Genomic DNA, 16,343 nt, shown 5'->3' with positions numbered 1-16,343 from the left:
TGGGGGAACTCAGTGGGCCACAGCACCTCACGAGCAAGGGGGAGAGTCAGCGGGTAGAGTCGGAGAGTGGCTACTTCCCTGCTGGGGCTGGGCTGCTCCCACCCACCTCCTCCTCCCCTCAGCCCTCGCCCAGCGATGCTGCTGTAGCTCTGCTCGCTGCAGTTCAAGTGTTTTGTTTTCTCAGAAGGAAAGCGTCTGAGGTCAGCAGCTTCAAATGGCTTCTTCAACCCCAGCCAGCTTTAATTTATCAGCTTTCAGTTACAAAACAGATTTCTTGGGACGACTCAATCACAATAAAACAAAAATGAGTTTTCCTCCAGGCCTGCAAACTGCCTGTTCGCTAGAGCAGCTGTTGGCCTGATGGTTCTGGGAGAGGAATCCCTCCCACTCTCCCCAACCCTCCCACTCCCCACTACGGCCCCAAGCCCAGCACCTGTGAGGAGTGTCATTTCAGCTCATTTCCTACCAGCCTTGTCCTAGATACTGTCAGCAAGCCCTTCCCTCTCCTTCCCTCCCTGTGAAGGAGAGTTATCAGAGGACCTGTTTTCCATTCCCATAATTACTTCTGGGCTTCACTGCTGGATTCTTGTCGCTGTCACGCCCACAGCCTTGGGAGGCTTAGGAGCTTTGTCGTTTGTGAGGACTTGAACAGGGCAGGCCTGCCTGCTCTTCCTGCCCCCAGGGATGCCCTTGGAGAAAGACCCATGCCACAGAAATGCAGGGACTGTGTGGTATCAGACCCTAAAAGGGGGGACTCCGAACTCTTACTTAAGGACAAGGGAGGCTCGGGGCACCTGGGTAGCTTAGTTGGTAAAGTGTCTGCCTTGGGCTCCGGTCAGGATCTTAGGGTCCTGGGACTGAGTTCTTCGTGGGGCTCCTAGCTCAGAGGGGAGCCTACTTCTCTCTCTGCCCCTCCTCCCACTCATTCTCTCAATCTCTCTTTCTCTCAAATCTTAAAAAAAAAAAAAAAAAAGGACACAGGAGGCTGGGCCAGTGATCAGCACCACTCGCAAATAAAGCTAGATGCAGGCCTCCCGAAACACCACCTGATTGTGGCATTTGACTTTCTGAAAAACAGACCTCCCTGGAGACCTGGACGGATGACCATCTGCCTCGTCCTCTTGAAGGGAACCCACTCAGCTGGTCCTTGTGCATCAGATATGAAGCTCTGCCCCTGCCCCCCCACCTGAGCCTCGGGCTCCCCACAGTGAAATCAGGGAGGGCATTCAGGCTCGGGTCGTTTCTAGGGGTGAGTCAGACCCCGTGGCGAAGGTGTCAGCCCAGTGTCTGGGTCCTTCGTGGCGCTTGGCACATGGCGCTGCGGAGAACTCCATTTTCCGCGGTGATGACGTCTCCACATCAGCCTCGTAGCTGAGCAACCCAGGGTGGGCTCTGTGTGCTTCAAGTATAAAAGTGCTCTTATTGTTTTAGTTTCCTGGCTACCGGTACCACTTCAGTCACTTGGGCTGCTTGTCCCTTGGAGAGGGGACTTGTTTTAGGAAACGCGCAAGGGAGGGGCTCCTTTTCCAGAGTTCCCATCACCTTTGGGCCTCTCCCAAGAGTCCTGTTCGAGACTGCCAGCCTCTCTTGGTTGAGGACTTTCTTGTGAACACGTACACGGCCGAGGGCGCTACAGAATACTTCACAGGACAAGGGTCTCTGCATGCTCAGGGAGGCCGTTCAGTGGGCTTGCAGCGGGGAGGGGGCTTTCTTGGTTTTGTTGGATTGGGCTTTGGTCACACATTGAAAATCTTGGGTCTCCAAGGCCCTGTTTTATATGCAGGCACCAGCAGGAACCCTGGTGCCTGCAAGCTGACTGAGGTCGCTCACTGTCACTCAAGCCACCGGGTGGTGCCATCCCAGGTGTCTGAGCCCACAAAGGGCCAGGTGGAGCTGCAGGCAGAAGGGGGGCAGAAGACAGGGACCCAGAGACAAAGGCTTCCCAGGATAAAGGAAAAGAATTAAAGCCAAAAGACTTACTCTGTGCCAGGCACAACGCCAAGTCCTTTCTGTGAATTTTCTCCTTCATTTCTTTCTCCCAGCCACCCCTATTACGAAACAGCCCTTTATACAGACAGGCAAACTTACAGAGAGTTGGCCACGTTCTACAGGCCATCCGGCTGGCCAGCAGGGCCAAGAACAAAAGTCAGTAGCTGACCAGAGCCCAGGAGCCTTCCTACTACCGGGTCTCTGCTTTTCTGAGAAAGTGAAAGCCTCGAGCTCCAAGCTCCGTGAGATGGATGCCATTTAAGGGACGCCACCTGGAGCTCTGCATCTGCACCTGGGCTGTGTGGAGGGGGCCATAAATGGGCAAGATGGCAGCCTCCCATCTCTGGAAGCAGGAGGGAGCCGCTCCCACTTTGAAAGTAAGTATGCAGAAAGCACGAGAAGAGGCAGCATCTTTCCTCTGTTCCCCTGTTAAACCAGCTTCTTGAAAGATACTGGATGGTCACAGCTGTGCCCGACACTGGAGTGAGGGTAGGGGCAGATTCGGGGGGGTGGGGCTGGGGTCTCCATCCCCAGCCTGCGGGCTGCTCGAAACTCAGGTAAGGCCAGGGGTTTTCAGTTTCACTGTGATGGGCCACAGTGGCCTTCCTGCGAGTGCTGGGGGATTGTGGGAGCCAGGGGCTCCGTGGATGGGTAAGGCACTGGGCACTTGACACAGGGTGCTCTTCTGCCTTTCTTCTTTCAGTCTGCTGTTCCCCTCCCTTGCCTTACTACCCAGATCAGAGCTGGAAACACAGTGCTCAGCAAACCCCAAGAGGGGAAGCCGCCTCCTTGCTCCTGTGCTGAGGAGCGGGCTTCGGATGTGCAAGACAGGCACAGCTGAGTGGGCACGCTCCTGCTGGGCTTTTCTCCCCCCCCCACCCCCCTCCCACCCCCGAAGTTCCTGCTCAGGAGGGTGGGAGTTGGGTTGGGTCCAGTGGAAGCAGAACCACCACTCCCGGGGGAGAGGGGTGGGTGGGGGAGGGGGGTGAAGGGGAGGACTCCTTTGGAGGGAATGGGTGGGGACCAGCGGCTTGGGGAGGGAGCCCTGCAGGGATGCCTCAGGGAGGCTGCAGTCTGGGCTGGCCATCAATGGCATAAGCACTGCACCTGGCCCACCACCTGGTCCCACTATGCCCTCTGCGCCCTGTAGAATCTGGTTACTGAGCATTTGCTCATCCAGGATCAAAGCTCTGAATTCCCAGCCCCTATGTCTTGGCAGGGGGCTGGTGTGTGGAGGGGAGAGGTCTGCCTCCAACGGGGAGGGGCCAGGAAAAGTTCCCAGGCTGGAGCCATTCCACACTGACACTCCCTCGCCTTAGGCCTGGGCTCTTCCTGGGAGTCCCTTTAGGTGTCCGGACATCACTGGGAGTGGGTGTCAGAACGCTAAAGTATGTCCTACCCGCCCTGACATTTTTTGATGCCACCTCTGATAGAGGTTCTAAGAGCAGCCAGAGGGTCATGGTCACTTGAGAGAGCCCTGACACCCAACCACACTCCTTGGGATAGCCTGTCCGGTCTCTCACCCAAGCAGGTGTGGCTCCTGTCTGCCATCGGCCATGGATTGGTCGTGGCTGCTCCTGTTAGGGCTGTGGACAGTCGCACCACCCACCTGGGCTGGGGATGAGCTGCTCAATGTCTGCATGAACACCAAACACCACAAGCGAGAGCCTGGCCCAGAAGACCAGCTCTACAAAGAGGTACAGAGGCCAGATGTTGCCTGGGGGTGGGAGGGGGGTTGCTTTGGCAGCTCAGGGAAGGGACGTAAATGCCACAATGGTTTCTGAACCACCACCAACCCTAACTCATGTGGTTCCTTATGCTGGTATTGGGGCCCGAGCCACTGGAGGGACACTATGGCCTTTTGAGATCATAACTGTTGGGTGCTTCAAAGTTCCCATCTCTGAGCTTCTGGGTCACTTGGGGAACAGAGGCAGGTGGTGATCCAGGAGGCTCAGCACTGGTTTGGCATAAATGCAAACCAGGTCCTCCTCCTCTAGCCTTCCTACCAATAGGCACAGGGGAGACCTAGGACTCTGGCCACCCCTCCCCAAGCCCTAAAGGCAATTGATGGGGGGCAGGGTGGAGTTGTGGAACTGGCATTTCCCTGGGAGCTCTTCTCAGGGCTCCACATCCCCCTGGGGTTCGTGGGGCTCCTCAGCGGCCCCTCAGGAGGTGACCCCCTGCAAGTCCAGTCTCTAGAGGACTGCAGCAGCCTGCAGCACGGAGATCAGCGTGCAGGGCCCCTTTGGCTGTGAATTCCCGCTTTTCTTCTATATGGGTGCTGTCGACTTGAAGCCATCCCCTTTGCCCAGGCCCTCCTCCTTCTCCCATGTCTTACCAACCCCCATGCCTTTTCCTTCTTCTTTGGCCTTCAGTGCAACCCCTGGCGAGGCAATGCGTGCTGCAGGGCAGACACCAGCCTGAACACCCACCTGGACCTGCCCTTGCTCTACAACTTCAGCTTGCACCACTGTGGGGTGATGCTGCCAGACTGCGAGAAGCACTTCCTCCAGGCCATCTGCTTATACCAGTGCTCCCCAAACCTGGGGCCTTGGATCCAGAAGGTCAGGAGGCTGGGGCAGGGGCAGGCAGGAGGCAGGTCCACGCAGTGTGCTGTTACTGAGGACCTGAGCCCCACGCTGCTAGCAGCGCAGGCCGTGCTGTCCCCCTACAGGCAGCGTAGTCAGAGGCCGGGTTGGGACAAAAGCTGGAGAGGCAGCTTCCTTAGGCCCTGGAGAGCAGCCTAGTGGGGCAGAGATGAGAACTGTAGGAGGAGAGCCCCTCTGAGTCCCATTCTGCCAGATGGACGAAGCTGTGTAGCCAGGGCGGAACAGTGGAGCCTCCAAGCCTCCTTGTTCTGGGTAAAGCCCTGCTTATAGACTCCGTAGGAGAATTGGTTCCGAGGGTACCTGGCACAAGTACCCTCGCTTCTACCGATCATCTCCAAGCGATTGCTACTAGCATTCTTGTCACCTGCCATGCCTGTATCCAGCTGGACTCGGGCGGGCCAGGCGAGCGAATTCTGGAGGTGCCCCTGTGCCGGGAGGACTATGAGCAGTGGTGGGAAGACTGCCGCACGTCTTACACTTGCAAAGCCGACTGGCATGGCTGGGACCGGACTGAGGGTAAGTGTCGCTCGCTCAGCAGCGCCGCCGCCCCCCCCCCCCCCCCCCCCCCCCCCCCCCCCCCCCCCCCCCCCCCCGCGCAGGGCAAGCGCAAGCCCCCTCTGCTCCCCAAGGGTGAAGAATGGGGGGGATGGGGAGGGGAGGGGGAGCTAAGGGTGTGCCTCCATCCCGCCACAGGCAAGAACCTCTGCCCTGCACAGGCCTTCTGCCACCCTTTCCCCCATTACTTCCCCACCCCGGTTGACCTGTGTGAGAATATTTGGAGTCACTTCTTCAAGGCGAGCCCTGAGCACCGGAACAGCGGGCAGTGCCTGCAGAAGTGGTTTGAGCCTGCTCAGGGCAACCCCAATGTGGCCGTGGCCCGCCTCTTTGCCAGCACAGCCCCGTCCCGGGACCACCCTTGCAAGCTCCTGGCCTTCTCTCTGCTCCCGGCGTTCCTATCCCCAGAGCCCCTTCTTCTCCCACCCACATTCCTCCTCTCTTGGGTCCTTCCTGTAAATAGAGCAGCACAGGCTGGGGGCCGGAGACACTGAGGCTTCAGAAGCGGGTGCCCGAGCACCGAACATTCAGTTCTAGCCGCCCCCGCCCCCCACCATCCCACTCTGCTCTGTTCTGTCTTCCGCTGCCTGGAAAGCAGCAGAGGCCGGAAGCGCCTACGTGGCCTTCTCCCTTTGCCTTGACGGGGCCTCTGCGGACTCCAGTGTGGGGCTCCAGGCCCTTCTCGTCCAGGGTGTGCCCACCTCCTTCCAGGACAGAGCTGGCCGTCACCACCCTGGCCTCCTGTCCCACCATGGGGCCTCCAATAAAACTGTACTTGACCTTCCCCCTCCGCGTGACCCACTCTGTCCTAGCCCTACCGTCGGGGAGCCAGTCCGCCTGCTGCACTGACGTCTCAGAGTTGGCTGCAACCTAACTCCTAACAATTAGCTTCTTCACGTGTGCCAGGTCCTCTCCTTCCCTCCTCAGAACGCCTCCTGGGGGGAAGACTTTCCACACCCCCTCCCCCCAGCCCCCGTAAGCCCTGTGCCATACAGAAGACGCAAAGGTAGGGTAAGGACCACCCAGACCACTGGTTTTATCTTGGATACAAGATTAAGTCCCCTCCAATGCTTGAGGCATTTTTCTTTTTCTTCTTCTTCTTCTTCTTCCTTTTCTTTTTTTCCCAGATTTTATTTATTTGAGAGGTCAAGCGGTGAGAGAGCACTTGATTGGAGGGGTGGGGGGGGAGAAGCAAACTTCCTGCGGCTGAGCAGGGACCCTGACAGGGGGCTGGATCCTAGGACTCTGGGATCCTAACCAAAGCCGAGGGTGGACGCTTAACTGAGGGAGCCTCCCAGCTGCCCATTTCCTACTCTTTTAACCCCAGATTCACAACACACAGCTCAGGAATTCTGGAAGCCAGGGCTCTATTCCAGTTTTACTGCTTTCTATAGGACTTTTGGCAAGTCCATTGGCCTTCAGTTAAGACTATGGCTCCCCACCCCCACCGAGAGGCATGATGGAGTTGGACTTCATGATTTCTTAACTTACAAAAAGAAAAAGGGAAAAGCCAATGCCACTCTTTGTGGGGCTACAGTCTGTGCTTCTCAGGCAGTGCCACACCATAAAGAATAAGAGAGAAGTCAGAACTGAACCAGAGAAGGGGCACTGGGGCAGACTTCACGCCCCTTTTGTAAGTGGCGTGGGAGCCAATCCAACCACCCGGAACGTTCCAGAACCAGAAGCCCAGCAGCTTCTCAGCATAGATGGCCCCTTCCCTATAACCTTTCCATTGACAAAGAGGGTTTCTAATATGTCAGCCCCCGAGGTAGTTGGCTTTTCTGACACTCGTTCTCACCAGACACCAGTAAGACTTGCTCATCGTTCAAGTCTATCTCCAACCCTCCACCCTCCCCCTGAATGTGCTCCTTCCCTGAACAGACCCTGTCACAGCTCGGGCACTCGGGTTCTCAAACCAGTGAGGACGGTCCTCCTAAGTGAGGTGCTCAGAGTCTGGAGTAGGAGACTGACACTAGCAGGGGACACAAAGCACTTTGCTGGAAGCCTGAGAGAACAGGGACTGGGCTGCGGATCCTCACAAAGGGGGTGATGCCTGAGCCCACTGAAGAGAGATCTTTTCATTAAGCACAGAACCAACAACAACAAAAGGCTAAACAAAAACCAGCCAGTCCCTAAGGCCCCGGTGATCTGAAACAGGAACTTTACCTACTCTTAAGTGAATCAAGAAATTGTGGCTTCAAAAATACATATAGGTAAAATTTCTTAAGAATTAAGGACTTGGCTTTTCTCTATCTTCACTTAATAAACTATCATTTTACTAAAAAAAAGAATTAAGGACTTGAATGAAGTGTCTGAGGATATGCGTGTGGTTCTAAAGCTGAGAGTTAAATGACTTTTTTAAAAGTATTTTTAGATAAAAATATAAAATTAATCAAAGTAAGGTTAACACTGAGATAGCCCAAACAAGACCAGTTCTGGGAGCCCTAGTAACTGCTACTGTTTATTGATCATTTACTCCGTGCCTGCGGCTCTGCTAAGCTCCTAACATGCATTAGCTGATCTGATCCTTCCAAAAGCCTTGAGAGTCACCCTTACACCTGCCTTTCAAGTTAAATCAGATATGAGGATTTGAAATCAGGTAGGTCTGACCCCACAATCCCAGCTCATGAGGCTTCCACAGAACACCCTGGCAAGTGGGACTGGGGCAAATGTTGGGAGAGAGGGCAGGCTTATGGCAGGCCATGGTCAGGAAAGAGACCAAGTTTTCTCCCTGTCTGTGGTTAGAGGAGTGATGTTTTTCAGTAGTGGAATAGAATTGTTAGATTTGCAGTTGAGTGATTTGTTTCAAGCAGAGAGATCCATACATATGGCTATAACTTGTAGGTCAAAACCCCCCTAACACAGAACAACAGAGCCCCCAGCCAGTCAGCCCCTTAGCTCCAGGGCTACCCGCTTCGAACCACTTCTGGATTTAGCTATGAAAAAGTTACAAGGGGTGCCTGGGTGGCTCAGTGGGTTAAAGGCTCTGCCTTCGGCTCAGGTCATGATCCCAGGGTCCTGGGATTGAGCCCCACATCAGGCTCTCTGCTCAGCAGGGGGCCTGCTTCTCCCTCTCTCTCTGCCTGCCTCTCTGCCTGCTTGTGATCTCTGTCTGTCAAATAAATAAATAAAATCGTTTAAAAAAAATAAATTTTAGGGGTGCCTGGGTGGCTCAGTGGGTTAAGCCGCTGCCTTTGGCTCAGGTCATGATCTCGGGATCCTGGGATCGAGTCCCATATCGGGCTCTCTGCTCGGCAGGGAGCCTGCTTCCCTCTCTCTCTCTCTCTTTCTCTCTCTCTCTCTGCCTGCCTCTCTACCTACCTGTGATCTCTCTCTGTCAAATAAATAAATAAAATCTTTAAATAAATAAATAAATAAATAAATATTTTAAAAAGTTACAAAAGGTGGCTTATCTTTTCTGCCACACAGATCCCCTTTTCGCTCTCTATTCTGTTACTTTCGTAATCTTCCGATCTCTCTAATTTTGGCAATCCATTTTTAATTTCCAGGCGATTTTTTTTTTTTAATTCCCTTGGTCTTCACAACCTGCTGTTTTGGTTTTATGGCTGTTATTTCTTCTCAAATCTCACTGAGGATCTAATTAGAATTTTTTAAAGTCTTTTCTTCTAGTGTCTGAATGACCTATTTCCTCCAAGGGCAATCTGTTCTCTTTATCTTCATCTTCCCCTGTGTGCCGCTAGTTTTCTCTGCGTCTGGTGACCTTGGTTGCCTATCCACATCCAAGAGTGATGAGCTGTTTTGATTTTTTTCTAGCTGCTGATGGGGAGTTTTGGGTATAGGGGGGAAGGCTTGTTGGCGAGAGGACAGCTCCTGAGTGTGGAAGTAAATGAGAATAAGCAAAGGCTATTCGTTCAGAGCTTACTGTAACATGGAAGTCAGCCACCATCACTTGGGTTTTGACAGAGACTCAAAAGCAGATAGAGAAGGTTTTAAAGCTTCAGATATGCCCTATCTGAGGCTGTTGGCGTGGGGAAGCCATAGGCAGGCTAACTAGAAGAGGGGCATCCTATGTGATTGGTTAGAAATGTGTACTTGGCTTTCTCTGATTGATCCTCAGTTGGAAGCAAGGATAAAAGTTAGGGAAGCCGTCACTCAATCAAGTCCTGACTGTTTGGGACCAATTGCTAAAGGGGTGATTGTTTGGCTTCCTGGGCTTGTGGTTAAAATAGTGCTCCAGCCTCCTATAAATCTGATTTAGATAGCAGTTGGCTTTCTGGGCTGATTACTGCAGAAAATTGATTAAAACTACTTTTATATACACCCAGCCATCTTCCACTTGTATGTGCATTCTTGCAAGACAGAGTTGGCGGGAGCTATATGGACAGTGGACCCCTCAAATACTGGAATAAAGATGGCTCTCCTTGGGATGCCACACCATAAATTTCACCATACACGAAGCTTCAGCACTATCTAGGATTTGACTTTTTGGAGAAGATCCCATCTGGGGGTTAAAGTTGGGTTACCCGAGCTCCAGATTTGGATAGAAGACATGGGGGTGATCATGTATAGACTTCCTCTCTCTGCCCCTCATGCCTGCCAACGCTGAACCCAGAGCCTCTCAGAGGTTCTGCCCGGAAGATGAGCTCCTCCTTCACTGAAGCTGCCTCTTCCACTTCTTGTGGACACCCTGTTCCCTTTGGTGGGCTTCCATATGCCATCTTCTAAATATTTATTGAAATCTCTTATTCATTGGTGATTTCCTTCATACTCTTTCATAAAGGAACACTGAGAAATAAATATTTTGGTGAGATCCCAGTAATTGACTCTATCTTCTGTAAGCAGAAACTGCAGGTTTAAAAAAAGATCTCATCGTATAAAGAAAAGATTACAAGGGGGCCAAACTGGAGACAAAGAGGCTGAGGTCAATGTATAGGATGAAATGTGCAGGAGGGGAATGACATAAGAAATGCAGTGGTAGGAACTTCATTGTGAGTAAAGCTCTAGGAGGCATTAAGTTAGACTACAGGAGAGACTGTGAGCCAGAATGTGGAAGACTCAGAAACTATTAGGAAGATTTTAGGAAATTTGGACATCCTTGTATACACAGTGCCACTAAATACATAGAAGATGAAATGTGGGGAAGAGAGAATGATCACAAAGGAAGCAACAGCTTGGATAACTCAATTCTGATGCTCCCATTAGTAAGAGGTGTTTTTCCTAGCCTAGATTGTACCAGGCAGGTCTTGAGTAGAGGGCATTCCTTCCACTGGATGCAACCCATTGACTTTTCCACTATGGGACCATCAAACCCTGTTCAAGTCCTTTCTCAGAGAACGCTGGGAAGCTCTGGGTAGCAGGTGAAAAACGAAAACATGTATGCTTCCCTTGTTTTAAGATTCTTTTTTGAGTAAGTTTCCTCAGTAAGTCTTCATATCAAAGTGGGAAAGTTGTGGTGGCCTGACATGCATGCACTGGGATCTTGTTCCCAGACCAGCGTCTGCTACCAGAAAATGGAATGCTGAGAAGTCACCCCTTCCATTCCTCCTCCACCATGTCCCTGCCCACTCATTTTCCCACCCCATCCCCACTGACCCCCTCCAAAATAATGACTACTTCCTTAGATATTTCCTGTTGTCCCATGGGTTTTGTATGGGGAGGGGGATGGAACACACAGATTTGGAGATTATTCTGGTGTCCAAAGCAGATGTCTTTCACACCAGATCACATTCCCTAGCTCTAAGCCTTGAGACAGTTGAGTGTCCAGTGTCTTCTTATATCCCAAAGGGGCAATATTCCTGCCAACGAAACCAATCACTTGATTTCATTGTCCATCTTTCCTTCTGTTCTGCTCACATCCATCCTCAGATTTACCCTCCCACAGAACTAGAAACCACTTTTAGTATGAACCAAATGAACCAAAAAGAAAAACCTGAAAGAAGACAGAGGATTTCCCAGAAATGAGAGGCTGACCGTAGGCTTAGAGATGCTGGTCAGATGTCAGCATAGAGCTGTTTATCAAACAATTGGCTTGGGGTACATTAAGAGAGATCAGAGCTAGGGATAAGAATTTTGGAATCACTTCTCTGGAAGTGTTATTTGAAGCTGTGAAGTAGACATGTTTTCTAAGAAAAATGTAGAGAGGAAAACAAAAAGCTTGTGGAAAATCCCTAACTTACAGTTTGGAGAGGACAGGGGAAATGAAGCAAGTCAAGATGCAGGAAAGCAGAAGCTAGGGGTAGAAGAGAAATGAAAAGTATCCCTCTGTATCTCAGAGGGATAACATCAAATCCTGACTTGCCATCCATATGTTAATTTACAAAAACTATTGAGTAATTACTCTATGCTAGACACTGTGTTGGTCCTGGGGCTTGAGGGACAGAGTATACAATGAACAATGACTAGACTATATATAAAAAATAGGACTCTGCCCCATAACCTGTAAAAATCAGCCCCAGAATTCAGCTACTGCTTGTGGGAACCAGTCCAAGAAGTCAAACTACAATCCGTAATATCCAGTTCAGGAAGCCAAACAAAACAAAACAAAACAAAAAACCCCTCTAATCATTAGCCCCCAATGGCCAGGACTTGATTAATTACTGACAACTTCTCTATTTTTGGCCCCTGTTTCCAACTTAGGACCAATTGGAGAAAGCCAAATATGCATCCATAACCAATCTCATGCAATAGCTCATTTCTGCTTAGTCACCTAAGCTTCCCCATGTTAACAGCATCAAATCAGTGCATACCCTAATCCTTCTTCCACTCTTCTGCCTGCCTTTGAGTCTCTGCCAAAATTCAAGTGATGGTGACTAACACCCTTGCAAATTAGTCTTTGCTTGTTCTCATCTGGTTGGTCTTCATTATTTTCACAGATAAAATAGTGAGTTAGGCAAACCTGATTCCCGTCCTCAGGGAACTTAGATAGTAATGAGGAATACATTAAAAATATGAGTAGGGGCGCCTGGGTGGTTCAGTGGGTTAAAGCCTCTGCCTTCAGCCCGCGTCATGATCTCAGGGTCCTGGGATTAAGCCCCGCATCGGGCTCTCTACTCAACAGGGAGCCTGCTTCCCCTTCTCTCTCTCTGCCTGCCTCTCTGCCTACTTGTGATCTCTGTCTGTCAAATAAATAAATAAAATCTTTTTTAAAAATATGAGTAAACAATAATAAATAAATAAATACAAATGAGACAATTGTTTGGAAGGAAGGATATATGAGACACGAGAGGATTGGGGAAGGTGGCTAATCTGGATGAGAGAGAGACTTTAAAGGAGGAGGAAGCTTAGGGAACATTTTGAGGAATGAGGGGCATGTTTGTAGGATAAATGAGGTTTGTAGGATAAAAGCGTTATTGGAGGTAAAGTTAAAAGAGAGCTGAAGAGTTGAGCGAATGAGTTTAAGGGAGTGTGGGCTATCCGTGGCGTAAACACAAAGATTGACCTTGGCGAGGAGGTAGGACAAGGAGAAGAGAAAAGAATATGAAAAGGTGATTTCAAATTAAAATACTTCAAATATAAACCACTGACTAATTACGTTAAGATTTTACTGTCTGCTAGGAGTTTAGATATCCGGACTACGGGCCTAGAGGGAGCGTTCTGGCCAAAGCATTAAGCCTGGGCAGCTGCTCCTCGTAACCAGTTTTTGAAATTCACAGCCCAGGCAGTTTGTCTGTTTTAGCCATATGGTTAGTGTAAATTTTCCAGGGGATTAATATCTACCCAAGGGTGAGATTCAAAAAACTGTAACAGGATTATTTTCAGGGTCAGGACATTTTATGAATAGCGTGGCTAAGAGTTAGTACCAGCAATGAAAAATCCAAAACTTTAAATTCATCCTGGCCTTTTCCAAGCCCTGCATGTATCTGCAGAGACCGGGGTTATAGTCCTGATCCCAGAACAGCCTCTGACTGTGAAGCTGCTGGTCTCAGGTCCTTTGATTCCTGCTTCACAGAGGAAAAATCTAGAATTTAACAGGCTCTCATTACTTCTAATCAAAAGTGAGCTTTGGAAGGAAGGAGTCATTTTCCCTGCAGCGGATCCTGGCATCTTAGCAGAGAGCTCCAACAAACCAGATTGTAGATGGGAACAATGAGGAAGAGCCCATTTCTCATCAATGGCTAGGTTTAGAGTTTATCCTTCATGGACATAAGCCAAACATGGAGGTTTTCTTGCCCTCCAAGAGCATCAAAATAGCCATACCAAGACATTAATAATATAAGTTTCTATGTTTTCATTATTAAGTAAGAGGTAGAACATCACCCAGTTCTTGACCCATTTCCTAGCCTTGGTCCCTCCAAGGAGATTCAGAGGTGGGGGTGGAAATATTTGTCTTGCGCATGACTTAATTTTTAAAAGTAACTGACAAATTGATGGTGTGTAAAAGTAATGAGTGAGATGGAAATTGGAGTGAATATTTTCATAATTTTGGTGAGAAGAAATTTCTCAAGCCAAGAGCTACAAAGTAAAGGATTAATAGTTACTATTATTTTTAAAAGGCACAATAGAAAGGAAAGGGAAAGGTATTTTTAAAAACATCATAAACAAAGTTAAAAGACAAATGAAAAAAGAGGGAAATATCTACAACCCACACACATATACATAGGTTTTAATATTTTTAATATAAGAGATTTAAGAATCAATATGGGATGCCTGGGTGGCTGAGCGGTTACGCCAACTGACTCCTGGTTTCAGCTCAGGCTGTGATGTCAGGGTCATGAGATTGAGCCCCACACTCATCACAGAGTCTGCTTGAAATCCTCTCCCTCTGCCCCTCCCCCACTCATGTACTCTCTCTATCTCAAGTAAATAAATCTTTTTTAAAAATCCATATAAAATATGACTACTCCAATTGAAATATGTGCAAATGATTTGTATAAGTAATTCATTTAGGATAAAATCTAAACTCCTTACTTTGACCTTACAGGTCCCATGGATCTCCCACTGCCTGCTTCTCTGACCTCAGCTCCTAAGACTTTCTCTCCTGTTTACTGCTTGTTCTCTAGTCGCATGGGTTTCCTTCACTCAGGTCTTCAAATAGATTAAACTCCTTCCTGCCTCAGAAAAATTGCACTTGCTGTTTCCTATTCCTCTGATGTTTTTGCCCCATATCTTTGAATACCTAGACCTTTCTCATATTGGGTATTAGTTTAAATATCACATCTTCGGGGAAGCCTTCTGCAATTACCCAATATATACTTCCTCATATCATCTTAGTCCTTCTTTATTTTTTTTTAAAGATTTTATTTATTTATTTATGAGAGAGAGAGAGAGAGCACAAGCAGGGGGCATATCAGGCAGAGGGAAAGCAGACTCCCTGCTGAGCAAGGAACCGGATGGGACCCTGGGATCATGACCTGAGCAGAAGGCAGACGCTTCACCGACTGAGACACCCAGGTGTCCCTCATCTTAGTCTTTTATAGATTGTATCACCATCTGAAATTGTGTGTGTGTGTGTGTGTGTTTTCCTTCTCCCACTCCCATTTGAAGGCCAGCTCCCTGCGACGACGAGAGCCCCCTGGCTCTTAATAATTTCAGTATTCCTGGCATATAGAATGTTTCCTGGTTCACAGTGAAAGACCCGCGGATCCCCTTACCCAAGAATCCAACACTGCCACTGGATGCAAACAGCAAGAGGTTTATTGGGACGCAGGTACCGGCGGGTGGTCGGCAGCTCCAGCTAACCGAGCACACCGACCGAGGGGAAAGCGGGGTTTATATAGACAGGTACACACAAGTTTTGGGGGGGACGGCGCTGATTGATTGATCCTTTGAACAGGCATACTTGGCGTCAGTGGATTGGGAGGGTGACATTAGGGCTATTGATAAGGTAACTTCTTTGTTGTAAATCTCAAGGACATTTGCAAACCAAGAGAGACTCCTGCCTTGCAGGACTGTGATCTCTGCAAGTTAACTATTTATCATTTTTATGGCAGTCAGGGGTGCCTGTGGAATGCTACACATATGGAGGGGAGCGGATGAAAAGGGGGGGGTGCAAGGCGCCAGCTTTTGCTTTGTCCTCAGCCATCCTCCTGCTCCCTCATCATTCCCCCTGAGCAATTTTTGAGCCTTTAAATCTTTAAGGTGGTTGAAGGTGGAAGGTCTCATCTTCTGTAACTTCTTCGTGCTGAATAGGGGCGTAGAGCTGTCCCTACCTACTGGGGTCAATATTGATCAGGGTAGGAATGTATAAGGGAGTTACGAAAGGTGGAGGCAGCTGAATCCAGCGCTGACAGTGAAGAGGCGTCCTCGTGTGCAATAAGGATCATCTGTCGTGGTGTAGTCATTGTAGCAATGGAGTCTCGGCACCAAGTAGAGAAACATGGAACAAAGCAACATATTAAGGTTAATAAGGCGATAAGAATGAGAAGCCCGAAAAGGAGATTTGGCCATAGCCCTCCTCCAAGCCAGGAACTTAACCAATCACTAAAAGAGAGAGAGAGAGAGGGACCTTGTAGGGCCTTAATCTGGGTATTCATATCCTTTATTAGTCCTGTGATAGTCTGGGATGTACACACAACATTCTGTCTTGATAATTGCACATGTGCCACCCTGTGCTGCTGTCAGGACATCTAAAGCCATCCTATTTATCTCTTAAGGTAGGGGACTCTCCAGGGCAGGGGTCTTTCAACAGCAGGAGCTAAAATGACGAAACAAATTGATGAAGAAAAATAAGAACACATGATCAACTAACATGAACAAAGGTTTGATTCCATAGGTAACCAAAGAAATGCAAATTAAAAAATCAGCACTTTTTAAAACCATTTAGATTGACGATAATGAAAAAGAATATCAAACTGCCTACTGGTGGGAATGTCAGCTGGTTGACATTTTATGAATGATAAATTGGCAAGACCCACCAAAATTTAAATTTTCAAATCTTTTTGAGCCACAATTCTGTGTTTATGAAGAGTCCTAAGAAAAGGTCATTTCTGCTTCTAACCCAAATGATAAACTCTGTAGATACATCTAAGAAGCTCAATGAATCTCCAGCACAAGAAACATGGAGATAGCACCAAAACAGCTCATAATAACGTTGCTGAAAATCTTGAATAAGGGGGAAATCTTAGAAGTAGCCAGAGAAATAAAAGATTAAATATATTCAGAGGAACAAAATTAAGGGTGACAGCATATTTGTTATGGTAAACAAGTGAGATGATAGTGGAGCAACATCTTCAAAGTGCTTAAGAAGGGGCACCTGTGTGGCTCAGTGGGTTGGGCCTCTGCTTTCAGCTC

General features: G+C 49.0%; 1 protein-coding gene across 3 annotated transcripts; it reads left to right on the top strand.

Moving 5' to 3' along the window:
• Positions 1-2,074: 2,074 nt before the first annotated feature.
• IZUMO1R (IZUMO1 receptor, JUNO) lies at positions 2,075-8,179 on the top strand. Of its 3 annotated transcripts, none has more exons than XM_032359937.1 (5): positions 2,075-2,366; positions 3,521-3,686; positions 4,365-4,553; positions 4,982-5,114; positions 5,292-8,179. In XM_032359937.1, exons 2-5 carry the CDS (start codon positions 3,546-3,548, stop codon positions 5,645-5,647), a joined length of 819 nt encoding a protein of 272 aa, XP_032215828.1. In that variant the 5' UTR covers positions 2,075-2,366; positions 3,521-3,545; the 3' UTR covers positions 5,648-8,179. The 3 variants fall into 3 exon arrangements, with proteins under 3 accessions (XP_032215828.1, XP_032215829.1, XP_032215830.1); XM_032359938.1 differs by having other exon boundaries at positions 3,518-3,686; XM_032359939.1 differs by having other exon boundaries at positions 3,496-3,686.
• Positions 8,180-16,343: the final 8,164 nt, after the last annotated feature.

Source organism: Mustela erminea, chromosome 9 (genome assembly GCF_009829155.1).
Source record: "Mustela erminea isolate mMusErm1 chromosome 9, mMusErm1.Pri, whole genome shotgun sequence".
Lineage (NCBI taxonomy): Eukaryota > Metazoa > Chordata > Mammalia > Carnivora > Mustelidae > Mustela > Mustela erminea.
The sequence above is the reverse complement of the archived record's forward strand: the minus strand, read 5'-3'. Positions and strand labels throughout refer to the sequence as shown.

Coding starts and splice junctions, on each gene's coding strand:
- IZUMO1R (XM_032359937.1), top strand. CDS start 3,546: ATGGATTGGTCGTGGCTGCTCCTGTTAGGGCTGTGGACAGTCGCACCA. Junction 4,554..4,981: donor TGGGGCCTTGGATCCAGAAG/GTCAGGAGGCTG, acceptor GCCTGTATCCAG/CTGGACTCGGGCGGGCCAGG. Junction 5,115..5,291: donor TGGCTGGGACCGGACTGAGG/GTAAGTGTCGCT, acceptor ATCCCGCCACAG/GCAAGAACCTCTGCCCTGCA.